Raw genomic sequence first — 27,665 nt, forward strand, 5'->3', positions numbered from 1 at the left:
ACTGGCCTTTTCTCTCACCTGCTGTTGATAGAAAAGTGTGAATCGTGACCCTTGCCAAATACACTGGGGGCTTGTCCAAAGAGCTTACTGATTATGGTTCACCAACATCACCATCTCTACATTACCTTCTAGCTTACACAGTGTGAGTGCATTTGGATGTTGGCATGCACAAGTGGACATTTTGACTGGCTGCCTGTATTTGCGTCTGACTATATTTGTATGACTGTGCCTTTTTAAATTTTCAAGTGAATTACTCAGAGGACGTTGTGTGTCTAACTCTGAGTCACATCCGTAATGATGATGAAATGCTGCCTCTCTATCTTCATCTTCTGAATGGGTCAAAGATCCCGTCTCCTTGGCCAAAAAAGTGAATTGCTGGAAAGCTGTAGAGGATTTGAATTACTGACATAGCCAGCAATCTGACCAGGGTTAAATAGGAACCAGCCGTGTTTGCTTGCAGTACTTCTTATTCATGCAGAGGATTAAGAGAAAATTTTTACATGACATGCAGATGATACTGCTCATCTTGGACTAAAATCAGTGCTTTTTAGTGAACTCGGACAACCACATGCCTACTTCAGCTTTCATTATTTATCTAACAAATGTATTTTATCATTCGAAAATATTTTAGTTATGTTTTCAGCCAAAAATTGACAAAGCTATAATAAAAATAAGCATGACTAATAAATATTTGAGAATTTCAGTCAGTACTTTAATACTGAAATGGTAGTATGAATGTGAATGAACATTTGATGAGTTGCTATGTTTGTAGCCTTTCACCTCTCTTACAGTTTGCAAAATGAAATCACAAAGCAAATTTATTAACCCAGTTAAACTTCAGTGAATGGTAACTCATGGACTATTTTTATGTGAGTAATAAAAGAAGAGAACTACTGTGCTCTATTAGATAGAAAATGAGGCACCTTCACGAATGTGATGAGCTGCTGACCTTATATGCAGTTTCTTTATTTATCCTTTGAATATTTGAATTGAATTTATACACATAAGTCATACTTCTTCCAGTTAGCACATTATGTCTTCTCTGCTATGTTACTGCCATTTAAAATAAATTGAAAATGATGCTTTGCAAATAGTTTTAACAGTCCACACAGTAACTGTGTGGAAGTTGTTCATTTAATTCCATAACTTAGCATTGTGGCTTTTCTTATTTGGCACTGTCAGTGAGTTTAGATTTGACTCTGTGTACACTTGTCTCGTGTGTGTGTGTGTGTGTGTGTGTGTGCGTGTGCGTGTGCGGGTTGGTCGACTAAAGGAACACGCATGGACATTTGTCGGGCAGAATAAATATCTTCACATTATGCCTTCACTCTCACATGCAGTGGTAGCACATGGAAGGTCAGTAGTTGGCTAATTCAGCCTGCGTCCAAATTATTGCCCCCACGACCTTGAGCTGGCACAAAGCACTGCCAAGGTTAATGCTGTATGAGGTAATTGATCCAGACCTCCCTCCTGACAAATCTGCAGAGAGTGACTGAAATCCTTGTTGACTCTGCATCGCTTATGGCTGTATGGCAGCTCTCATGAATAAGGCATATGTGTATAGCTTGAGAACATGCAACATATTTGAAAGCCACCTGTCACAGTCTTTTGATGTGGGATGCTTCACATTGACACGTGGACAGCTGTGTGGGCAGATTTGGAAAATGATCCTTTAATTCTTTTACTTGAAACAATTTTTTTTAAGGAGGACGTCATGGTTATATATTTGCAGTACAAAAATTATTACTGTGCTTATGTATTCTAATGTGTTTTTTGGGGGGCAAACTTCTGTATCATATTACCAACCTACAAATTTTTTTTTTCCCAAACGCTGTCACAGCGCCGTTAGCTCCATCTCCAGGGGTTGACTTGTCCCCAGGGAGCTTCCAGTATGTGCACTGACGCGTGGCCTTTTCCACTAGGACTCTGGCTTGCTTTACATCAGAGCAGCAGAGGGAGAGTATGAGAAGGGAAGGGTTGGAGATGAGAGGGGAGGGAAGAGGAAGCAAGAGAACAGAACACAAAATTCCATCTGTTCTGGGTTGGATGGCTCATTTTTTAGCCTGGAGAGAGCAGCTTTGAATCCAATTTGTGCCTCTTGCCAACTGTGTCCCAGAGTCCCTTGGGGGGGCAGGAAAAGTGGCAAATGGCTGATAAGCTTTACAGTGGGTCAGGTCAGGGCTAGACTGACCTGTGCTGGGATGGGCTTTGTTTGGCTCAGGAAGGGTCAGGGATGGATGTGTAATATTGTGGCAATGACCAAAGCCCTTAAATTGAATTGGATTCCAATTTGCTGCTTTCAATTCTCTTGCCTTCTCTTCCTGTCTTCTTTGTCTCCAACCCGGATGGGGAAAAAAGAGAGAGAAGTTGGTGTGCAAAAGAAAAACTTGGATACTAATTAATAGTTTAAAAAAAAAATGGATTTAGGACTCATTCAGTAGTATGTTGACAACTTTACACGGCAGTGCTGCATGCAGACGGGCAGACAAACCCTGGAAGAAGTCAGTAAAGTTTCTATTTGAGCAATATTAAAATATTAAAAAGTTATCAACCTGGCCAGTGGTCATGTTAACGTTAACATTAAACTGTTAAGAATTACCTGATATAAACAAACCCAACCTCAGGGGCTCACAGGCTAGTGTCCTTCTAGTGCTGGTGCCAGGCTTGGATAAATGGGAGGGTTGCATCAGGAATGGCATCCGGCGTGAAGTCTGCCAAATCAAGTATGCTGATCCATCCAGTGTGGCAATCCCTTGGGAAATAGAATAGAATAGAATAGAATGCCTTTATTGTCATTATACAGCTGTACAATGAGATACAGAGCATCTCCTACTCAGTGTAAACATGTTGGGGGGGGTACAGTTCTGCAGCGCTATATACATATGGACAGTATTAACATAGGGAAGAAGATGTGTGTGTGTGTGTTTTTATTTATATATATATATATATATATATATATATATATATATATATATATATATATATATATATATATATATATATATATATATATATATATATATATATATATATATATATATATATATATATATATAAAAATATATAAAAAAACACCCAGCACGCCCCTGCGGGCGGTTTATCCTTCAAGCTCGGGTCCTCTACCAGAGGCCTGGGAGCTTGAGGGTCCTGCGCAGTATCTTAGCTGTTCCCAGGACTGCGCTCTTCTGGACAGAGATCTCCGATGTTGTTCCCGGGATCTGCTGGAGCCACTCGCCTAGCTTGGGAGTCACCGCACCTAGTGCTCCGATTACCACGGGGACCACAGTTACCTTCACCCTCCACATCCTCTCGAGCTCTTCTCTGAGCCCTTGGTATTTCTCCAGCTTCTCGTGTTCCTTCTTCCTGATATTGCTGTCATTCGGAACCGCTACATCGATCACTACAGCCGTCTTCTTCTGTTTGTCTACCACCACTATGTCCGGTTGGTTAGCCACCACCATTTTGTCCGTCTGTATCTGGAAGTCCCACAGGATCTTAGCTCGGTCATTCTCCATCACCCTTGGGGGCGTCTCCCATTTTGACCTTGGGACTTCCAGGTTATACTCGGCACAGATGTTCCTGTACACTATGCCGGCCACTTGGTTATGGCGTTCCATGTATGCCTTGCCTGCTAGCATCTTGCACCCTGCTGTTATGTGCTGGATTGTCTCTGGGGCATCTTTACACAGCCTGCACCTGGGGTCTTGCCTGGTGTGATAGACCCCAGCCTCTATGGATCTTGTACTCAGAGCTTGTTCTTGTGCTGCCATGATTAGTGCCTCTGTGCTGTCTTTCAGTCCAGCTTTGTCCAGCCACTGGTAGGATTTCTGGATATCAGCCACCTCCTCTATCTGCCGGTGGTACATACCGTGCAGGGGCCTGTCCTTCCATGATGGTTCCTCGCCTTCCTCCTCTTTCTTGGGTTTCTGCTGCCTGAGGTATTCACTGAGCACACTGTCAGTTGGGGCCATCTTCGTGATGTATTCGTGGATGTTTCTTGTCTCATCCTGGACTGTGGTGCTGACACTCACCAGTTCCCGGCCCCCTTCCTTCCGCTTAGCGTACAACCTCAGGGTGCTGGACTTGGGGTGAAACCCTCCATGCATGGTAAGGAGCTTTCTTGTCTTGATGTCAGTGGCTTCTATCTCCTCCTTTGGCCAGCCTATTACCCCAGCAGGGTACCTGATCACGGGCAGGGCGTAGGTGTTGATTGCCCGGATCTTGTTCTTACCGTTCAGCTGACTCCTCAGGACTTGCCTGACCCTCTGCAGGTACTTGGTATGTAATAAATAGTGTTATGTATGTACAGTTGAGTTATTGCACATGGAATTGGTATAAATAGTGTTTATGTATATACAGTTATTGCACATAGAATTGGTATAAATAGTGGTGGTCCATAGAGGAAGTGGGAAGTGGGGGGCTGTGTTATCGGTGCATGTGTGAGTTCAGGGTGGTTATCGCTTTGGGGAAGAAACTGTTTTTGAGTCTGTGGGTTTTAGTGTTGATGCACCTGTAGCGCTTCCCTGAGGGAAGCAGGCTGAACATGTTGAAACCAGGGTGGGAGCTGTCCTTGATAATGTTTGCTGCTCTGCTGAGGCAGCGGGAGGAATAAATGTCCATCAGGGAGGGGAGAGGGCAGCCGATGATCTTTTGTGCTGTCTTGACCACCCTCTGAAGCCTCACTCTATCTGCCTTGGTGCAGCTGCCGTACCATACCGTGATGCAGTAGGTTAGCAGGCTCTCAATGGACGAGCGGTAGAAGGTCAGCAGCAGGTTGGAGTTCAGCTTGTACTTCCTGAGGACTCTCAGGAAGTGCAGCCGCTGTTGGGCCTTCTTGATGACCGCTGAGATGTTTTTCGTCCAGGAGATGTCAGCAGAGATGAGGACACCAAGGAACCGGAAGGTGTGGACCCTCTCCACACACTCCCCGTTGATGTAGAGGGGGGCCAAGTCAGTGCTGTGTCTCCTGAAGTCAACAATGAGCTCTTTGGTTTTCTTGGTGTTCAGTGCCAGGTTGTTTTCTGAACACCATGCTGCCAACTTCAGGACTTCCTCTCTGTACTCTGCCTCGTCTCCCTTCGAGATGAGTCCGACTACCGTGGTGTCATCAGCAAACTTGATGATGAGAGTGTTGTTGTGGGTCGAACTGCAGTCGTGGGTGTAGAGAGAATAAGGGAAATAAGGGAGTAGTCTAAAGTACTTTGTCCGATAGCCACATTAGCTGTCTCTAAGTTATCATTAAGTTAAGGCTTGCAATGGCAAGTAATAAAACAACAATAATGTGGGAATGTTGCAGCAAATGTAATCAGTTGCGTCCATGTGTAACATAAATGGAGATTGTTAATTTAACAACATAACACAATTATTTGTTTATAAAAATTGTTACAATTCTCTAGAAGTGAAGATGAGCAAGTCTTCCAGCAACTAGAGACAAACAGTGGCAGCTTACCGTACCAAGTATGGAGCCTAGTGACCAGAAGCACAGAACTACCTACTACTAACTAAATATTTAACTTATTGCACTATTGCACAATCTTAATCCAAAAAGTCTCTTGCCCCTGTCCTATCAACCTTTGTCCTGTGTCTTAGCCCTGTGATAAACACTTCAAAGTTGCTTAAAAGTTTCCAAGTAGATTTTTCTTATATTTTCTGTTGTGGTAGAAAGCACGTGGTACTGGTGCTATATAATGGCTTCTAGACAGTTTATTTCCAAGCAGTTTGTGGAGAACGAAGTGTTGTCAGTTTTTCAGTAAATTTTACGCATATTTTTTTCAACCTAATATGCATTTTATTAGACTGAACACAAAGGAAAAATGAGTGAACATTTAATCTTGTAAGAAGACACGTAGGTGCTACAAGAGTTTGATGGTGCAGTGTGATGGTCCAGTTCTTTGAGAATAGACTTTTTAAGTTTATTCTCAATCCTCTGTGACTTTAAAGGACTATAACACATTCTCATCCCTGACGGAACAGCATGATGCCAGAGTGTGTTTTATGTGTATGGACATGTGTGCACCAGCGTGCACTTTGAATTTGGTGCCGTTTCCCTGAGGTGTTCCCATGGTTCACGATACATTCTTGCTTCTGACCGAAAAAGAGGCCTCTAAAACAAACAGCTGCTCCTGCATATTGAATGAGCTTGCAATAGATCAAAAACAGTCACTGATCTTTCCACGTCTTCTCCTCAGGGGAAAAGGGCCGCTGAAGAATACGTCTGATGTCATTAGCGCTGCCAAGAAAATTGCTGAGGCAGGATCAAGAATGGACAAGCTGGGCCGCACCATCGCTGACTATGTAAGTTAATATTAATCTGTAGACTACAGCTTTATTCTTAACATCTGAATATGTATTTAGCTTCGTAAGGTAGTAACATAAAAGATTTTGTTCTGTTTCAGAACATTTTAACACATACATAATGTAAAATGGGACCAATCTCAGATCAGTGGCACATGTTTCAGACTACATGGAAAAATATTAACATTTTATGATTAGTTTATCTAATGCTACAAATTAGATTAATTTACTTTAACTTTTATTTCCTCACTGTAAATCTAACACTAATTGCTGGAGATAGAAGTGAAAATGGTACATGCTATCACAAGTCAGTGCATCAGTAATAATATAATGGTCACCAGATTACCTCAAAGTTGATTAATATCTACTAACTCATGTCCTCACTGTAGCTACATCTTCACTTATGACCTTTAGCCCCTGGAACCTTGAAGGGAATGAGAGTTCTTCAGACATTTCCAATCAGTTTTTCTATTATTTATTGCTTTGGTTCAGTTATCCAGCTCATTGTTTTCATCTCTGTTAGAGGGTCTTCAAGTTTTTCTGGCATGAAATATTTCAGGAACCAGAAAAAGTTTACAATTTTTGTTCGTCATTTAAAGACAAACAAACACACACATAATCTTAATTGAAAATGGTAAAAGTCAGCCTGCTGGCATTGGAATACTCTTGTTTATCTTCTCTAAAGTCCTATTCATTCATATCGCCACATCTTTCCGTGCATTACAACATTTGGCAATGCAAACCCCTCCCCTATGAGTTCCTTTGGCACCCTGTGATCAGGTCTAAAAAAATAAATAAATAAATAACAGTAGTACATAACAATTCATGTTTCACAAGTTACATGGTGGTGTTCTGTCAAGGTTTTCATTACCTGAATTTGCAAAGCTTTTCTTTTTTCTCCTTTGACAAAACTTTAACAGACAAAAACAGAAAACATCCACTACATGAATTACTTTTTTCCCCCATACTTTCTTTTATTTGTTCTTTTGTCTATTTAGAAGCAAATCAAAGAAACAGGCTTGCGCTGTGAGGTCCTTCCAGACATTAACTGCAAAGACTAGTGTTGTGTGACTAGTGTCTGTGATGCAATCCTTACCAGTATTTACCATTTCTTTCAGTGTTAAACCCTCATTCTTCCATCTCCCTCCTCCAACTTCCATCACTTCTTCACATCTATTCCCTGCCCCAGTGACTATGATCCTTGACATCAGGAAACACACATTCAATTATCCATGGCCTCATATTTCACTTAAATACTTGCACTGTAGCGCTCCACAGGGAGACATGTTACATGATTTATCCCCCAACTTATTCATGTGCCGTCTCTAAGGCTGGGGCTTACTTTTTTTTCTCCAACATGTATACATTTTGGCGTTAAATCATGGAAGAGTTTAGTTATGATGTTTTTAACAAGACACAGTTGTCAGTTTGAGGTTTTCTCCGTTAAATACATCACTTGCTTTTTGTGGTTTGAGTATACCAGCTGTGGGTTTTGTCAACTTGTATTCAAGAACACAGTCACTCAGAAAGGCACACACTCATTTTAGATGTCGAAGCCAACGAGTTTTATCAAAACATTAACAGTTCTTCTACAGCTGATAATATAGGTGAAATGCTGCAAAAGCTGGAAGCCTGTTTGTTTCTTTTAGAGTTTAAATTAAATACTCCAGGGCAATAAGTTTACAAGCTGATTTGGGATTTATCCTTTTCTAATTACTTACTATACATGTACTTTTACTGGCAAACTGCCAATGCCTGTAACCTTTATTTCCCCTCTGATTCAAATGGGAAGAGGTTTTTCAAGTACCCTTTCCATATTTCCTGCACAGGGAGAGGTCGTGGTTATTCCTTCTTGTAGCAGAAACATCTGCATTAAGCTTTAAGCAGATTCCACCCCCCCATAGTCTGACATAATGAGCTGCTGGCCTCCTAATACCCTGCACATCTGATATTTTATTTAAGGTGGCCGCAGATCCTTAATATTACAACCCCACGTCTATCAAAAAGTAACAGTGCTACCTGTACTGACCTAATTGCATTTGAATCATCTGAATAGGGAATAAGCTCTGGAAAGTGACTTTTATATGCCTCAGTGCTGCTTTTGAAGATGCTTATTCACTTTAATGAAAACAGCGCTATCCCCCAAAGAAAACAGATGGGTAACTGTGCAGGTGTGAGTGTGCATATCTGTGTGTGCATGCCTGCATGCAAGCATGTCTGTTGACTGACATGTTTCTCCATTTGGCAGTTTGTGTGTGGATGTGTTAGATTCAGGTACCTATTTTGCCTTTATGTACTAAACTCGTTGTAGGTACTTGTTTCTTTATCTTTTCTGTGTATGTGTGTTTTGGTTATGTGTACGCACTATGAGAGGATTTGGGGGTTGGAGGCACTCAAAGTATGAATAAATGAAGAGCTTTGGCTGTTGAAACAGAAGTCTTTGCCAAGAGTGAGGACCCCTTCAGCCTCTGAACCCATCCAGCTGTCCCTCTTAGCCTTTCTCTCTCAGCAGAGACCAAAACACTAGCAGATCAGGCGACACTCTCCCATAACACATCAGCCAAGGCTCCCAGGGATGGACATGGGGTAGAGACGAGGGGAATGATGGAGATGAGAGAGGTAGAAAAAGGGGGCATTGCATTTGCGTTGAGAGAGGTATGTCTCTCCTGAGAGATGAATCTATTAAGAGTGCTTCGCCTTTTAATTAGCAGCATAATTGCCAGGTGGCAGTTTTTAAAAATGTATTTACGCAGGCTGTTTATTTTTAGGGCCATATCTTTAACAAAGCAGGAGATGCCACAGGCCCACTTGCAGCAAAGGCAATGCGCTATAGGATGGTCTGCATACTCCATCAGCAGTGGTTAAGTGAATCACTACCAGGATGCACATAGACTGACAGAGTCTGAGAAGCAAAGGCAAAGCTGGGACTGCTCATTAACCTAGGCATATTAATCACTTGCGCTCTGTGCCTCTGGCCTGCAGGGCCTGTGAGGGTTTGCTCCTCATATAAAACACATTGGCAGATGGTCCCAGACTGATAGCACAGCATCTCACCCCACATTTCTTCTTTGTAAGACTGTGTCATGATGTGCTTGGTACATGAGTGCTGTGTTCAAAAGAAATGTGCAGGTGGACATGGTCTAGTTTGGGGTTTTTGAAAAACTGTTAAATATGTGTAATGGAGCCTTATTAAAATTTAAAGAAATGAGTGTAGTGCAGAGATGAGCTGCAGGATTTAGGTCATTGCTGTACAAAGGTCTGCACTGCAGTTTATTAAGAATTTATGACCCTCCTCTGCAGGGCACCTTATGAGAATTCCATCTGAGGGGCCAGTAAGCAAATAATGCTATGTAATTGAGATTTATAATGCAAATGTGTTAGCCACTATGTAGCCTATAAATTGCAGCTGCTTGCCTTCTTACCAACACTTGCATGTACACATGCAAACATGAGCACATAAAATAAGGCTTACATATTTGGAGAATGGGCATGCACATGCTGTATGCATTTGTTGCGCAAGCTTTATTCTCCTGATGTATACTGACATACATAATGTACTTTTCCAATTTGCATTCAATCAGTAAAGATTTATGGTGATCCACTGGCTCTGTCGCTGGTCAGTCTGATCCAGGCTCCGGTCCTAGACACTGTACATATGCAGGGTTGTAAATTACCTACTGCAGAGGAGAAGGAAAGTCACCCAGAGAGCCCACAAATTCTCAACTCAACCACCAAATGAAGATTTCTTTTTTGGATTTCTTTTTTTCTAACCAAGGACCATCAGCTCTCATTCAGTTGCATTTTATTATTTTCATCCATCCATATGTTGCACTTGTCCAATTCAGAGTTCCTGGGGTTGCTCCCCAGCTACCATAGGGCAAGAGGTGGGGTACACCGAGGACGGGTTGCATTGCTGACACAGGAAAAAATGGTCAACCGTTCACACTTGAATTCACACCTATGGTGAATTCAGAGCCAGAAACTATTTGCTTTAGAGCGTCAAAGTTAAATGGAAGTGTTTTAACATAACTTAGCACGGCTAGAGAGAGTCATCAGTTTTGCTTACAAGTCCGACAGTAAAATGCCTGACTGACAGGTGAAGCGTGAACATTAAAAATTGATGAGGACCTTTTAATTGGTCCCTGTGGTTACCTCGACAGTTTTTTTGTTTTTTGTTTTTTCCTGGCGTGCTCCCAGCTTGATGTTCTCCTGTCTGCTTCAATGTCACATTAACATTCCCAAGTGCCAGTGTGATTGAATCGGCCCAAACCAAATACGGAGCTTCTTTTTAGCAGCTGCAGTTAAGAAATGTCGCTATCATCACATAGTTTAAAATGAACTGTGATTGATATTGGGTGCCCATGGCAGATTTATTCTTGGCCATCAATAGTAATAGAATCAGCACTAGCTTGGTAAAGTAAAAAAGAATGGGCTTTACAATTAACCTTTACTGGAAAGATTTCTGTGAACAGAAAGCAAAGGAATATCCACTTGATCAGAGGTCTTACAAAGAAGATGCAGGGCTGCAGGATAATACACTACCAGTATACTGATGGAGTCCGCTATTTTAATTTGTTGTTTTTATTGTGTTCATTTATCTTGATGCGTGCTCAATCATCCAGGTAAGGAAATCCTAAAAAGTTGATTCTGTTCATCTGGACGTAGCGTTTTCAGTGGGAGAAACGTTTCATCACTCATCCAAGTGACTTCTTCAGTCTCAGCTGACGGCACGTTTCCCAACCTTATAAACATAATGACTGAAACTAGCACCACTGACAAATGGACTTTGATCAGTGGTTGTTGATCAATGGTCATGACAGTTTGGATATTAATGATCATGAAACTGACCTCACAGCCCATTGTTTGTCATTGGTGCAATGTTATGCAAATGTGTTGTTTAGAAGGTTGGTGAAACCTGTAGTGTAGTGTGTCACAACAAGTCAGGCATACCAATGGGAAAATGCATATCTCATCTTTGTCTCACATGGCAAGTTTATGGTTGTATGGTTGCGAGACCTAAATGGTTGCACTTTAGAGTCCTGGGAAGTTTTAATCCATCTAGTTTTTATCCACAAGTAAAGCTGCTTTGAATTTCTTACTGCTGAGGTTTTTCAGTTCATATGCTTTTGAAGCCATCCCATTTTTCACTATTGTACTTTTTGCTGCTGTTTTGGTAAGTTTTAAACCCCATATCATATACTAAGCGTTGTTTATGTTGTTGCGTTATCTTGAAGTGTCTACACAGACTATAGCTGGAAATCGATCACTTCCTGTCAGTGCTTAGCCATATCTCGTACTCCAGTTCTTGCCTAAAGAAAACAGAATGGTCTTTTCAGCGCTTTGTTTCCTGTATCTCCAGGAGTTTGCCATGAATCTCTATCCCCCCCCCAAAAGCACATTCTCTCTTTCATCTCTTCTTGCAACCCCTGTGGCAGTTTTGAGGTGTAATCGCAGATAAAGGTGCCCAGCGGCGGGTTGTCCTGAAGGTCCTTTGTTATGTTAGGCATAGTTAATTATCCAAAAACTTCTACCAGACAGAGACTTGGTACTTTTTTTTTTTTTTTTTCTCTCCTCCACCCAGAGTACTTGTTTTACACTTGTATGCAAAAGTTTGCTAATTGTACATGAAATTAATTTAAAGTAAACACTGGTAGTGCATAGACATGTTTGCAGCAAAGCTTGTTTCACTTACGAAGCTAACTGAATTTGGCCTGGGCAGACTGAACTTTTGTCTCCAGTATATCTGAGCAGTAATTCTGTATAGAGAAGCATACCGGCAGGCAAGGTTCTGTATTGTTTTATTTATTTTTTTCCCATTGAAGCTATTAAAATGCATCCACAACAGTAGACTGTCAAACTCGCCTGAATAAATGTTTTTTGTGTTTAAGCCTGCCTTTCAACTGTTGGAGAACAAATTGGCTATTGGTGTTTTATGGTGAGGTGTGATTTTATAGGGTTGAAAGATGCTTTATCGGTACAGTTTTTTTCTAATTTAACTTTCTCACTGCACTTCTAACTAAGTCATTTTATCTAAATGGATGTATAAATGGGTCTTTTTGAGTAGACAAGATAACTGGAAGGAAGACTTCAGGGAGCGGTCCAAATTTAGAGGCTAGAGCAACAGGTCCCTCCAATAAATACAGTAAGAGAAAACATTCAATTGCCTCAGGACAGTGGAGACTAAATTTTCTCATGACTGAAAAGCAAACATAACAGAAAACGCTTCTTGGGTCTCATGTCGCATGGCTCACCCCAACAGGTTCCTGGCAGACACATTAGAATGCCGCACTGTCAGTAAATATTGGAAATTGGCATTTCCTCTGGGTAATGCGTCCGGAAAGGTCAGCGCTGGGCGGTGGCAGCTCAGTGGCTCTGCCTCTGCTCTGTATAATAGAACTGAATAGCACTCGCCGATGATGGGACCTCACCATCCGATCATTATTTAAATCATAGATTGTTACTCAACACAAAGCACACAGAGAGAGCTTTGTTCAGCATCCTGCACTGTCATTCTTATTGCCACATTTCCTGTTTTTTGTGTGCAGTGGATTGGAAAAAAATACATTTTTTGCTTTTGTTTGGATTGTGATGTGAGCTTCTCTAGAGCTACAGCTTTGATGCAAAGTAAAGAAAGAGCTACCCACTCTTTTCAGACCCACATAAATGTGTAGTACACTAAAAGTCTTGTAAGGCATTGTTACTGAAGAGATTCAATTAGCAAATTAGAATACTGATCTGGTACCCATTGTCCCCATGTCATCCATTGTTTCACCTTTCTTTCTTTAAAAGGTACTTAAAGAAGTGAAGGGGAGGCAAAACTACACTAGAATCTTTGACATTTCTGGCTGTACTGCTGACTGCTTTTGAAAAGATTTGTCTTTCTAGTTTGTCCTGAAAAGATAACCAGAATTGTCTCTAGTGCACCTATTCTTGATTTGCCATCTCTCCACAGTAGCTGGCCAGGCAAAGTTGACTGTCCTATTAAACAACTGTTTTTAATTTCAGTTTATTCACTAATCAATTAAAATACAAATTCCAAAATGATCATGTACAAGATGGCTTTTGTGCAGCTCAATTTGACAAATGGCTACCCACAGCTTATAAGTTTGCTCCCAAACACCAGATAATATACACTCATTCCCAAAATCAGATTGTCTTACTAACCTAAATCACTGAATCTCCTAAGAATAACATTAATCCATTACATCCAGAGAGTGGTACATAAAAATCATTAAGTTTTTTTATATTTATAAAGTTTTGCAAGATCCTTGCCATAAAGGTTACATAAAAAGGCTTGTATGCAATTTTAGAGCAGCACACAGACGAGACAAAAATAGGCAGTGGTGTGTTCTAATAGTTAAAAACTCACGCAAGAGCAGATTTTGTTGAGTGAACCGTTTAAATAACAGGCTAGATTTTTAACTTGACTACCAAGGGAAAGTGCTTGCACAGCCTGCAGATGCAATAACATTTAGGTTGTAAAACTACACCTGAAGTATTAATTATTTATAGCATAAAGTCTAAAAGCAGAGATATGTTGCCCTTTGATCCACCTGGTTTTAGGGAAGCGTTAACAGTGCAGGTATTTATTGAGGTACCTTAGTTTTACCACCTGCATTAATCACTTCTATTTCCATTTGCAGTACCCAAACAATTCAAGGTGCTCTTGTCTCTTCTTTTTGCAACTTATGTATTCACATGTCACAGTCAGAGCAGCGTTGCAGAGTTTCCTGAGTGCTAAGTGAAGCCAGCAGCTGAGCTGAGTATGAGCACAAGTGATGCTTTCACAGTGCCCTGCTTCCAGCCATCTGAATACTTCCCCAAGCCTTCATTAGCATGGCTGCTGCATTCAGCCTCATCCCAGGTCTTTGCGTTTGCATCTCTCTCTCTCTCTCTCTCTCTCTCTCTCTCTCTCTCTCTCTCTCTCTCTGTTTCTCTGACTTAAATGCCCCTCCCAACTACAGTTGAATCCTTTCGTCTACCTTCCTTTTCCCCAGTTGGATTTCTACTTCTTATTTACTCCACTCTGTTCCCCCTCTGGCTCACTCTTCATCCCTGTCTTTTCTCCTACTTATTTTTCTTTTTTCCCCTTTGCTGCTGCTTTTTTTTTAAAACCTTCCTCTTTCTACCATTTTCTGTGGTCTCACAGCCTTGTATTAGTTCTCTCCTGTACAATGATCATCATCTCTTCTTCCATACCTTTTTAATAGAATGTCAACACTTACATTTCAGTCCTCTCTGCTTAGCCTGTCCTATTAGTCAATAGTAGATGGTGATAATACAGAAAACGTGAATGTTTTTGTTAAAATGTACATGGAATATCTAAAGAACTGTCAATAAATTGTAATTGTAGATGCTTTAGGATGTTTGTGTCCTTCTATATGTAGATGAGGTCTACTTGAGTAGTTAAAGGATGCGTTGGTTGTACGTTCTATTCTGCTGTGGTGACCCATCACGTATGAATGAGTACAGTTGTGCTGGCTTGGATGGTGTTTAAATTCATACATGCACGGCTGTATGGCTGGGAGTGCACTATACTCAGCCGTGCACTCTGTTCTCCCACTAGGGATACTGATGCGCTCAGCAGGATTAGACGCATCATAAGTCCTAGTCTGTTTGAAGTGTCCAAAAATCAGGATCCTACTTATGTTTCCTCTTCCTCCCTCCTTTAATACAGAAATGAAAACGGGGGTTTTGTCGCCTTTGGTTAGGTCGACGCACTTAAGGAGGAGTAAAAGCCATTATAGCCAAGTAGGAGATACCCCTGTGCCCCGCTGTGTCATTTGCATGCTTATAGACAGTGTTTCTTGTTTATCCCAAGACATGCAAGCACTCGTTTACACTCGTGTTCTTTAGTACTGATCTCACAAGCTCTGTCCCAGAGAGTTTTTATCAATTAAAAGATTGGCTGTAATTATCTCCATTTCACCTTTTCTGTGCGCTCAAAAATTAACAGCTGCCAAAGACTCCTCCCTCTGACATTTTTCACAGACATGGTCATCCCAAATATTTTACATTTTCATAGATATTTTGTGTTTGGTAGGTGATGTTGACAATTGCTAGCCTTTGGTCATATAGAATAGCCAGTCTGATTGTCGCTGACATGCTAGCTGTGACTCAAGTCACTGTAATGATCTGATGTAAAGCATCGGAGCCCCATTAGACTGCTTAGATCCTTCACCTGATGAGCAGCTTAGAGTACTGTGGCCTAATTACTCTGGTAGCAGGGGGCTTGTTTAGTAAACCAGGTAGAGCCCAAGTCTAATTACGATGCTATAATTCAAAAAGGTTGCCAGTGCTAAACAAAATACATTTTTTGAGGCTCTAAACTTTGAAATAGCTTTTATAACTTTAATGCTTCAGTGTATTTTTTTTTTTGTGTGCCTCTAGCTGGCTTTTGATAGGCCTTGGGAACAAAAGTAAGAGACTTTTTTAAAACTTAAATGAACCTATGGTCTCCAAATTGCTTAACTGCGCATTCTAAGGTTTCTCTGCACCATTACGTGCTCACTCTCTGATTAGACTGTATTTACCAAAGCCTGTTTGAGTGCTTTTCCAACCCTGAGAAGTTTATTTGCACTTTCACGCCTAAGGTCATTGCTTAAGTTGTTGGCATGAAGGTGTTTTCAAACTCTTTTCCTCTAAGAACTCAGATTACTGAAGGCAGATTTGAAAACAATCAATGAACTGTGCTTGGGTTTACACTTTTCAGTAAAAAAATAAATAAAAAATGTTTCTTTCCCAAAAAGACTTCACACAACATTCATATCAACACTAATTGATTGACAGCAGTGTTTGGCTCCTACTAGAATTTGCATTCTGTGTGACTTGATCATATTTAACCTTGTGAAGATGAGTTATCTACCAGGTTGTGGGCGTGTGTTTTTCATTTTTGCTCAGAGCGCTTTCATTTTGTGGGTGTCTACCTTACCTGTCACACTGCTACTATCTTATCCTGATAAAGCTGAACATAATTGCATCCATAGTAAATTTAACTGTGCCAGCAAGTAACTAAACGGATTAGCAGCTACATGCAAACTGGTAATATTATAGATAGAAAGCTGTGCGTAACAAGGATGCTTGCATGTAACCTGTGTGTGTGTCTCTCTCTCTCTCTCTCTCTCTCATAGTGTCCTGACTCCAGCTGTAAGCAGGACCTGCTTGCCTACCTGCAGCGTATTGCCTTGTATTGCCACCAGCTTAACATCTGCAGTAAAGTCAAGGCCGAGGTTCAGAACCTGGGAGGAGAGCTGGTTGTCTCTGGGGTAAGTTTAGTCTTTTCATTTTATCCTCGAGCACTTTTAGCTGTATATTCCAGTTTTCATTATCTTTCAACCTCACATCGGATCAGGCTGAAACGAGTGTTGAATTGAGTTCGAGTTTGAGATCAGATTTTTTTGGGGGGGGGGGGGATTGCAGGCTGGTAAGACTTGGTGACAGTGATGCAGCTTCAAACGTGGCCAAAGTGGCAGTAATTGAGAAGAATGAAGAGACTGAATAGTGGTGCAAACTGTGCAGGTTCCTGGAAACTTGAGCTGCTTTGTTGTCAGCTTCATGGGATAATCAATGTAAACAGAACTGCACTTGTGTGTAGTGAAATCTCAGAGGAATGCCTTTAATTTCTACAACAGTTCTTAAATCAATAGAATCCCACAGCTACTTTTAAAAGTTTTATTATCTATTGTTGCCCAAATAAATTAAAAATAGAGGCTTAATGACACCGGCTGCTGGTTGTGATTACTTAATGATTTATTCTCTGAACTATAATTTGCAGCTTAAATTTTAAATTGAATAAACACATAACAGCATTTAGTGGCTTTCTCTGTGCTGGAAAGGACTAATGTTGCCCTGATGTTTCCTAACCTTTTTACTGCCTCAGATAACACTTTGTAATAAAAAAAAAAAAAATTACAGGTCCTTTAAGCACTAATTAACCACTTACTTGCCAGTTAAATTCATTTAAATATCTGTGCAGGGAATAATGAATTACTTCCTCCTTTCTATTGGGCAGAAAAGAGAATATCCTTCTACTACTTTGAGTCAAGTGTCAGTGGTGTCTCCGGGGCTGTTAAGTGTAGGGATTAAATTGGTGTGACCTTTTTACATATTCCAAATTTTGTCACACATGTTTGTATTTCAGACAAGGGACTGGTTGTTAATTCTTCAGTGTGAACACTCCCCCACAAAACTGTAGGGATGGATTTAGTTCACTTTTAACTTGACATGAGCTTAAAAACGATTTAATCAGTCTTTGCTTTTATAATTTTACAAAGCTGACCCTGTTCTCTTTTTCTTTTTCTTTTTTGTCCTTTTCCTGCCCCCTCTCCACCCAACATCTCCTCCACCATATCAGTTGGACAGCGCCATGTCACTCATTCAAGCAGCAAAGAACCTGATGAATGCCGTGGTGTCCACTGTCAAGGCGTCTTACGTCGCGTCTACCAAGTACCAGAAGAACAAGGGCATGGAGGCACTCAATATGCCCGCTGTCTCCTGGAAGATGAAAGCTCCCGAGAAGAAGCCTCTGGTGAAAAGAGAGAAGCAGGATGATGGCCAGACCAACAGAGTCAAGAGATCTTCTCAGAGGAAGCACGTGAACCCTGTGCAGGCTTTGAGTGAATTCAAAGCTATGGATAGCATCTAGACCCCTCACCTCCAACCCCACACATTTATTGTTTAAAAAGAACAAAGGATTTTGACCAATGAGTTTTTCTATAGATTGAGCATGTCACTCTATCAAAGAGAGAAGCTTTTAGCATATTTCTTCTATCTTTCCATAGACCGCTTGTCTGTTTGACCCAATATATTCCTCCACCGCCTCATTTCTATTCCACCAACTCAAATGTACTCTTGTCTAAATCAAGTGTCTATTCTTCGGAAAGGGAAATCAACTGGACAAAGCTATTCAGTAGGTGAATTTAATAGATATGGGCTTGTGGTTATTTTGTATCCTAACCAGTTTCAGAGCAAAACTGTGGGGTCTCCAGGGTGTAAGGCTTGATTATGGCAAAATGTGTTCTGTACTGCAGATATCAGCTATGCAAAATTTCAACTGCCTTATTTTACCTTTAGTCATAACTGTAGTTAATTTGGATGTGGAAGTCTAACTGGTAGGATTTAAACATGTTTTGGTTCAGTTGAGATATTTCCATGTGTGCCTGCGTTTTCTTTTAAATACCATTATGTATTTTGTTATGACACTATAAAAAAAAAAATCAGACCAACTTTAAACTTTGTCAGCGCCGTATGATTTGATCCATTTGTACCCCTTGATTGTGAAATGATATTTCCTTTTAATTTAACCATCTCAAATTGTATTTGAATGAGTTTTATTGTTGTTATTGTATTGTCTTCAGAAACCAAAGGTGACGGTTTATTCTTACCCTTCTGTTTTGCTACATAACCGATGTACTTGTGTGAACCTACACTTTAAGGCACAGGTCTCCAGCAGTTGAGTCAAACTTTGTTAATTAGCAGTAACTCCTCTGTGTCTAAGAGAAGCCAGTGGGCTAAAGAATGAATACACGGTTGTTGGTACTGTCCAAAGCCCACAAGCTTTCATTAGCTATCAATGAGACCAAACACCACTACATTCTCAACATGTCCAAATTGAGGGATCAATATGTTTTTCTCTTCACAACTTGGAGGTTGGCAAGGTATGGAAATGATTATCTGCCTCTTAACTCTTATTGTGTTGCTTGTCCTGTAAACTAATTAAGATTTTATATATATTGCACAGTCTTTAAGAAAACACACAAACCGCTTGTTAAACTTTACAGAGTTAAAATGAAAGCAGAAGTTGTTAGCAGCGTGGTTTGCAGACATGTATGGTGGTGCATTGGTTTGCAGCAAGGCTTTTAAATCTTGCTGTTTTGATCTTGGAACTGAATTTGTTTTGCTCATTTGACATCTGTAAACCATAGCAAGATGGGCATGCATGTTTTTTAGGGAACCGAGGATTCTGAGTGTTTCTGTTTAGTTTTTTTTTTTTTTTTTTTTCTCTCCCTACTGTTAACCTTTTGGTGTATTTGAGTCTTGAGTTGATATCAAACTACATTGCTGTGGATTGTTTTGTTATTGAGAGCTGACTTATTAGTGGACACTTGGTAAATTTAATGAGTCTGCTTTATATCTTAATAAACTTTAAAGTGAATCCAATCTGTTATTTTGTAATTTGTCTTTGTACCACTGCTGACTAAAGTAATGTACACTGCTCAAAAAATTAAATAAACACTTTGAAAACAAATCAGATCTCAGTGGGAAATATTCATGCTGAATATCTGTACAACTGGGTAAGCTCTGGGAACAAAATGATGTTACATCATTTGATGGAAATTAAGATTACCAGCCTGCAGAGGGCTGAACTCAAAGACACCCCAAAAATCAAAGTGAAAGAATATGAAGCCAGTCCATTTTGCTGAAATTTCTATTGCAGAATTATAAATGGCAGAGTAATTTGCAGGATCCCCACATGCTTGTATGCACGCTCTGTATCAAACGGTGTCCTGGTCTCCCACATCTGGACCAGAGCCCCTGGATACTTTAAGTTGCAACTTGGTAGCATTGGTGGACCGAAACATGTCCCAGAGGTGTTCTACTGAATTTGAGTCAGGTGAGGATGGGGTCCTTTATCTTCCAGGACGTGCCCGCTGACTCAACATGTGAGGCTTGGCTTTGTTGTACACTAGGAGGAACCCAGGAGCCACTGCGCCAGCACAGGGTCTGACAATGAGTCCAAGGATTTCATCCTCGATAACTAATGGAAACCAGGGTGTTGTTGCCTGGCCTGGGCATCCTTCAAATGGTATTAGCCTCATCAGACCATTACTGTCCCTCATGAAGCCAGTCTCTGATTATTTGGTCAGAAACTTTCACACCAGTGTCTTGCTGGAGGTCATTTTGTAGCTCAAAGTGCTCGTCTTGTTCCTCCGTGCACAAAAGACCAGATACCAGTCCTGCTGGTGAGTTATGGACCTTCTATGTTCCTGTCCAGCTCTCCTTGATTAACAATCTGTCTGCTAGAATCTCTTCCATGTTTGAGACTTTGCTGGGAGACCCAGTTCTGGTACACATTGATGTCCCATCCTGGACTACCTGTGCAACCTCTGTAGGGGCGAAGGTCCAGGTTTCACCTCATGCCACCAATAATGATACTGACCCTAACCAAAACTAGTGGGGAAAAAAAGAAAAGGAGGGAAAAATGTGAGGGGCCTCCATCTGTGAAACCATTCCTGTTTTGGGGGTTGTGACCTGTTGTTAATTTCATTAACACCAAAGCAGCTGAAACTGATTGCCCCCTCTAATACTTAACTGACCAGATCAATATCCCAGAAATTTAACTGACTTCATTCTACACTCTGATTAACACGTTCCTTTATTTTATTTTTATTTCTCCCCTCACTTGAACCATGCTTTTCTTACATGCTTTTTCCCCTGTTGTACCACTTTCAACTTGTTTTGTAGTAACACATTATAGTATGTGGGGGAAAAAAGCCCTGAAGAGTAATGTTTGCTCTCAAAACAAGTTTTAGCATGCTGCCTAATGTGCTGCTCTGCATAATTATGTTGTACACCTCCCATATAGACTTCATTATTTTGCAACATACATTGGGTCCTGCTGCTGTGGTTTATTAAAAGTGCAGCTTTTAACATCAAACACTTTCTTTAGCCTGGTGCTTATTAAACAATAGCCAATGAAGTTGGACTGCAATATGTGAAGCAGCCAAGAATTTATATAATGCTGCAGTAATCACACATCAGAGTATATCTGGGTCATGTAAGGACACTCAGAAGACAAAACCACCTTTTTTGTATTTTTAAATATGAAAGTCAGTTTAAGTATGGTGATTTGCAAGATTGTGTGAGTCGGTCAGGTTTTTTTTTTTTCTTTCCTTACTGTACCTCATTTAAATCGACTTAATAAAATATAAAGTTTCCCAGAATCACTTAGAAAAAAACCACACAAAAATGGATGCAGTAAAAGATTTCCATATCACCGATGGCTGTAATCATACTGTTTTTGAAAGCTGCATTAGGAAAGAATATATATTTTCCAGCTCGTTGTATAAGATTTGAATTTGAATATATTTACTTTTAAAAAAAAAACACTGGCAAACATGGAACATTAAAAATAAAGACTTCAAGGTTGATGCATGCTCATAGCTGGAAAATAAATAAAACTGCACAATTGATTGGGCGCACCTGTTCAACTGCTTGTTAACCCAATCTGATCAACCAATCAAGTGACAGCATCTCAGTGCATTTAGGTGTGTAGATATGGTCAAGAAGACCCGCTGAAGTTCAAAGTGAGCATCAGAATGGGGAAGAAAGGTGATTTAAACAACTTGTGGCGTGATATGGGGTAATGTCACAAAACAAAACTCAGATAATCTCAAACTGGTTTCTTGGACATAACAGATCTCAATCCAATAGGGATCTTTTAGATGTGGTGGAACCAGACATTCACATCACATCTACAGCAGCGGTGTAATGCTATCATGTCAATATGGACCAAAGTCTCTGAGGAATGTTTCCAGCACCTTGTTGAATCTATGCCATAAATAATTAAGGCAGTTCTGAGACCAAACGGGGGTCCAATCTGGAACTAGCAAGGTATAACTAATGAAGTGGGAAGTGAGTGTACATCTAAGTTAAAAAAGTTATAAATGTAACTACATAAAAAGTGTCTAAGTCAGCATAATGCCAGAGTCAGCGTTAAAGTGGGGCCGCTGCTGTGTGTCTACTGACACACATTTTTCCGCGTGAGTGGGGATTAAAGGTCTTTTGGGGAAAAAGACCCCCTGGGCAAGATTATAGGTCATATAATCCCTCGTGACCCTGTGACGTGTTAAATTTACAATTACGGTATTTCATCTCACTGCAGACAACATTTTATACATACAGGACAAAAAGCACAAGAGGGCAGTGAATTGGAAGGATGCAGGAGGACCCAGCAAACTGGGTCAGTGCTTCACACATTTGTACCTGGAACTTTCTGAAAGGTACAACAAAGAACAGCAGATATGGAATAAGGATATAATGAGCTTTGGTCACAGCAGACATATTGGCTTCAGAGCGGGGAGAAGCATAGGTGGAATTAATGAGAGTAATGACAGCCCCGTTCCATTAAGCGTCCCAGCAAAGCTATTCCAACTGAAGATAGCCATCGTTCATTTTTGGTAGCTGTGATATCTCCCACTTGGTGAAAAGAAGACATCTACAAAGTGTCACAATAATGGCTGCGAATACCCCACCGCGGGCAGCTGCGTCAAAGTGAAATACAGTCGCCTCCATAAGTTGAACAGTGACAGGATGCTCTAACTTGTGAAAGTCAGCAGTGGTTTAACAAGAAAATATTGCATTAACCTTTTCGCAACTGCACGATTTTTACACAGTCTCCTTCAAAGGGCAGGAACTGAAGACCGCCGATTCATTCCCAGCATTACCAGCATGCTCACAGCCTAATGTATCCATGCTGTTGTTGTTTCAGCAGAGTCATTGTGAACAAAGACAGTGGCCAACCTTATATAGTGAACCCAGAGCAGGTGTATGGCTGCCATCGGATAACCTACGGTGGCCCTGAGAGGCCAAACGCACTGCAACTTAAGAAAACACCAGCAATAAGAAAAAAAGAAAAGAGCATACAAAACACAACGGAAATAGGAAAAAAGAAAACAGAAATAGGAAAAATGAAAACAGGGATAGGAAAAAAACAGATTTCCAAAAGCACAAGGGAAGTGTTTCTGGGGAGATAATAACCCGACGGACCAGTTGCAGGAACCAAAATATGCTAAGAATTGCGCTGGGAGACACTTAAAAGAAGTGGAGGATCTATCGGTTTTGTGAGGAAAGAAAAGATGAGAGGTAAGTGTGTTAGCCTAACTATTAGCCTAAAAATCCGTCATCAGTATTATATGAATCATGATAAAACACACCTACCATGTTTTGGTTCCTGCAACTGGTCCGTCGGGTTTTTGTCTCCCCAGAAACACTTCCCTTGTGCTTTCAGAAATCTGTTTTTTCCTATTTCTGTTTTGCTTTTTCCTATTTCCGTTGTCGTTTTTCCTATTCCTGTCTTGTTTTTTTTCCTATTTCCGTTGTGTTTTGTGTGCTTTTGTAGCGTTTCTCTTATTGCTGGTGTTTTCTTAAGTTGCAGTCCGTTTGGCCTCTCAGGGCCACCGTAGATAAGTGCGTTAAGCATAGTTTTGAATGCACTGGCCAGTGCAGCCCCCTTATGAAGCTATAAAGATAAATCTGCATTTAATGTAGCCCAAATATAATTGGACTAAGTTTCACAATTATAAATACAAGAATTAATTTTAATACTTGGATGTAAATGCTTTGCCTCCAGTCTGGGAATCATGGGTGTCACCAACTGCTAAATTTCCTCCCTTGAGATAGTTTGCCTGGCTTTTACTGCAGCCACAGACTTAATTCAATTTCGTGTTAGTGATTGCTTTTCATACAAGAACCCAAACGATGAACCCGCTAACACCAGCTGACTTTGCCAGCTGACTCTGGTGGGGTGCAGCTTGTTAGCCACCATCTTCTCTCTTCTCCTGCTCATTTCTGCTGCTCTGTGGCAGTCAGGGAGGGAGGACTATCAAACCAATGTGTGGCAACACCTAGTGAGATTCACAATGGTAAATGGCACTCAAGTGTTAGCAGCAAGTCATGCTTTACACACTGAAAGACCAGTTAGAAGCCTCGCTGGGAGTCCATCTGACCTTTGAGAGAAGCATTACCTGCCAAGTGCACTAATGACTGGAGGGATATTATCCAGAGACGGTTCAACACTTTCAACTTTATCTAATGGTGAGTGAAACTTATTTATTCTTACCCTGCGGTTTTATTCTGCTTCTGTTCTGTTCCGTGTGGATTATCCTGCTCACTGTGCACGTGCTACTTTCTGCCTTTCTTTATACGGTTATGTTTTTGTAGTTTTGGCCTTGAAACCATCAAGGTTGAACCTTTCTGTCCATTCAAGTGGGCCACAATGGGAGTCATGACGACATGAGTCATGAAGACATGAGCCATGCCACCTGAATGAGTGCTGGGTATTATTATTATTTTATTACTTTGTTTTTTTTTGTAAGGCTTAAATCCTTTTTGGTAGTCAAAGGGTAGCTTTGGGTAGAATTTTGATTTGCAAGACTTTCAGTGCAGAACTTTATCACACTGTTGTGTTGCTACTTTTACTAAAGTATCTGAAAATAAATGAATAAATCTGAATCTATCCGACTCACTGGCATCTTCAGGGGAACTTCCATGTCATAAAGTATGCCGAGCCTTGCACATAATAATGAGTAGGAGGAAAACTGTCTAGGCAGCCTTGGTTTTCACAGAGCGTTACATTTCTCATTGGTGTTTGGGCCTGCACCCTAAATTCATTGTAAGAAGTACTTAAAGTATAAATCTTCCTCTTTATATTAAAATAAGCCCGCACTATTATGAGGAACTATGAGGAATAAATCTGCTCCCTTAATGTTAACAGATCCAGGGCAGCCTGAATTAGCCAGGCTGTAGGAAGAAGCAGTAAAGTTTGAAACCGTAAACATCAGTTATTGGTAATAATAAACCTCACATCAGTCCTGTGCTGATGTAGCCTTATGGGCCGGCAGAGCATCGCACTGCGTTAGGGTGGTATTTCAACCTGTGTTTCTCCACAAAGCAAAGCAGGATGCAGGACCTGAAACTGATACAGTTGTTCTTATGTCTTCACTGAAAACTTGAATGTTCAAAGTAATTAAAGACATTGGAGGAAAATTCCTCTTCTTCAGGAGGTTAAACATGACTTTCTGTATGCATTTTTCCATACACACACATATATAAGTGCTTTACCATAAAATACAGTGGTGCTTTGTGGCCTATAGTGGCCTTCAGCTTGTCTGCAGTTTTGGGTTAAGCGTTTCTCTGAGCTTGTCTATGATGTTCCATTCAAGCGAGTTTGCTGGCCAGTCAAGTTCAATAATAATATGGTTATCAAGCCATTTAATTGTATTTTTGGCCTTGTGAGCAGGTTCTGAGTCCAGGAAAGAAAATCAGCATCTCCATAAAGCCAGTCAGCAGATGGAAGCATGACGTGCTCTAAAATCTCCTGGTAGATGCTGCTGTGACTCTTGACTTGATAAAACACAGTGGACCAAACACCACCAATACCTGCTGAACAAACCAAGCACAAAGTCCCCTTCCTTTTCTCCGTAGCCTACCTAGGATGCTTCTGATGTTGATGAGTGGCTTGATATTAGGAATGCGACAGCCGTAGCGCCCTTCCTGAAGACACCCGTGTATGCTGACTCTTGATGCACACCAGCCTCAGTCCACTCCTCGAACTGGCTTTCTCGGCAATCCTCTCCTAACCCTAACATCATCCCTTTTGCTTCCCTACCGTCAACTTTCTATTAACATGCTTTGAATACAGCAGTGTGTGTGAAAACCCAGCTTTTTCAGCAGGGAACTTCTGGATAACTGTGACATCAGCAGTCTTCTGTGTTTTTGTGTACTGAACAAGACCAAGAGATACACAGTGTTCATCCTTACTCAATCTAAATAAAAGATAGTGGATCATCAGCTGTACAGCGGGTAAGCTGACCAAGAGCCAGTGTGACACTGATACAGGTGTGGAGGTCACAGAGAACAGCGAAACAAACAGGTGGAAAGATGAAAAACTCCATGCACTAGGAGGTCGAGGCTGTCTCCATCTAGACTCAGCATTAATACCTTATAAAATTATTCTCACACATAGTTTCAAACCTTAGATCAGTGATTTTCAAAGTGTGTGCCGGAGCCTCTTGATGGGCCACTAAGTTACTGCAGGCGGGCCGCAGTAATAACAGAAACTCAGTTTGAAATGAATCAGAGTCAGAATCAGAGTAATTTATTAATTTCAGAGGAAATAATGTAGTCGCAGTTAATGAGAATATTAAATAATACAATATATTGCAAAATATTACAGAGATTAAAAAATGAAATAAAGTTGATGTTTAGGTGCCTCTCTCATCATATATTATATGTTATGTAACTGACAGTTATTTTCTTTGTAGAGGATGTGCCGATATTAAAGGTGTGCAACTCGTGCTCTGTATGACAAGTATGTGCAGCTACATATTTATGTAAATGTATTTATTTATATAAAAACTGATTTAAACTGGTAATATGGGGAAAGTTCAAGTATCAAGGGAATATATTGCTTTGTGTTGGATTTGCTTAGTGAGCTGAAGCAGTCTCCTTAACATGTTCTACTAAATTCTACTAAATATGATCGGTCAGAACCATGGGTGCAACTTTGTGCTTAACATTGGGGTGGGGGGTGGGGTGGGGTGGGGTCAAGAACTCTGTCTAAATAAATAAATAAATCAGATGATCAAACATGCAACTATTTTTCTGGTAATAACTGAAATGAGTAAAGAAAATCAACAGCCTATTTATGCAAGATAATTCATAATTTTCTTGGGGGGTTATATTGGCTGGGTCTGATTATTGGGGGGGGGTCATAACCCCCCTGGAAATTGCGCCCCTGGTCAGAACAAAGTATGATTAGCTTTAAATTAGCAGAATCTTAAGCTCTTCGGTTTGAGGCTAAGCTCAGCCAGTCATCCATCTAAGCCTTGTTTAGGGTTTCATGCTGTTAACCCACCACAGCGGATCCCAGGCAAATATATTTCTTTAAATATGGCCGCCCCCTTTCCAGAGACTGAGCGTTGACAGTTAATAGGAGGACGGATTCTCCTCTGACGTGAAGGAGGAGACCTAAATCTGCCGAGGCCTTGTAAAGTGAAACAATACAGGGTGTTTCTTTTTTATGAGGCATTTAAATGCAGATATGATGCAAAGGTGACAACGCTGAGCAGCTCGTCATGTCAAAACCTCCCGCCGCTAGTTTCCCCCCCATTTGCTGTATCACTCAGGCTGCTGTCATTGCATGATATGTTTGAATGAACTTTTATCAATCACGGCGGTCAGGTATGACAGTTTAATCAATAGGGTACATTTTCCGAGAGATTCGCATTATTTTAAAACCAGAGGAAAGGCGCTGTGGGGGAGTGGAGAGGCAGAGTGAAGGAAGAGGGGGGGAGCAGATTGTTGGGGAATGGGTGGGTTGAACTTATTGCTGTCGAGCGATGCAGTACATAAACAGAGGAACAGAGGGACTTCTGAAATATTAGCCCTGAACCAAGTGGGAGAGAACTGGCAATAAACACAGGCTGCTGGGCTGTCAATCTGTCAGTGGATGTCTCAGATTTGGCTCTGTTATCTGGAGTATAAATGTTAAATATATGACTGGCTGAAAGGGCCAGTGAACCCCACCATCCAGATGCCAGAGTGCAATCACGTCAAATAAGGTAGTCCCGGCTAACCCGGCTAAATGTCAA

At 40.8% G+C, this 27,665-nt stretch overlaps 1 protein-coding gene across 1 annotated transcript in view; it reads left to right on the forward strand.

Annotated features, from left to right (window-relative positions):
- ctnna1 (catenin (cadherin-associated protein), alpha 1) overlaps positions 1–19,452 on the forward strand; it is a 73,606-nt gene extending 54,154 nt beyond the window's left edge. Inside the window, exons 16-18 of the mRNA XM_003445854.5 lie at positions 6,189–6,294; positions 16,425–16,559; positions 17,648–19,452. Coding sequence (XP_003445902.1) covers positions 6,189–6,294; positions 16,425–16,559; positions 17,648–17,938 — 532 coding nt within the window. The 3' untranslated portion in view covers positions 17,939–19,452. The remainder of the gene's footprint in view (positions 1–6,188; positions 6,295–16,424; positions 16,560–17,647) is intronic.
- Positions 19,453–27,665: the final 8,213 nt, after the last annotated feature.

This window comes from Oreochromis niloticus, linkage group LG2 (assembly GCF_001858045.2).
Source record: "Oreochromis niloticus isolate F11D_XX linkage group LG2, O_niloticus_UMD_NMBU, whole genome shotgun sequence".
NCBI classification, from domain to species: Eukaryota; Metazoa; Chordata; class Actinopteri; order Cichliformes; family Cichlidae; genus Oreochromis; species Oreochromis niloticus.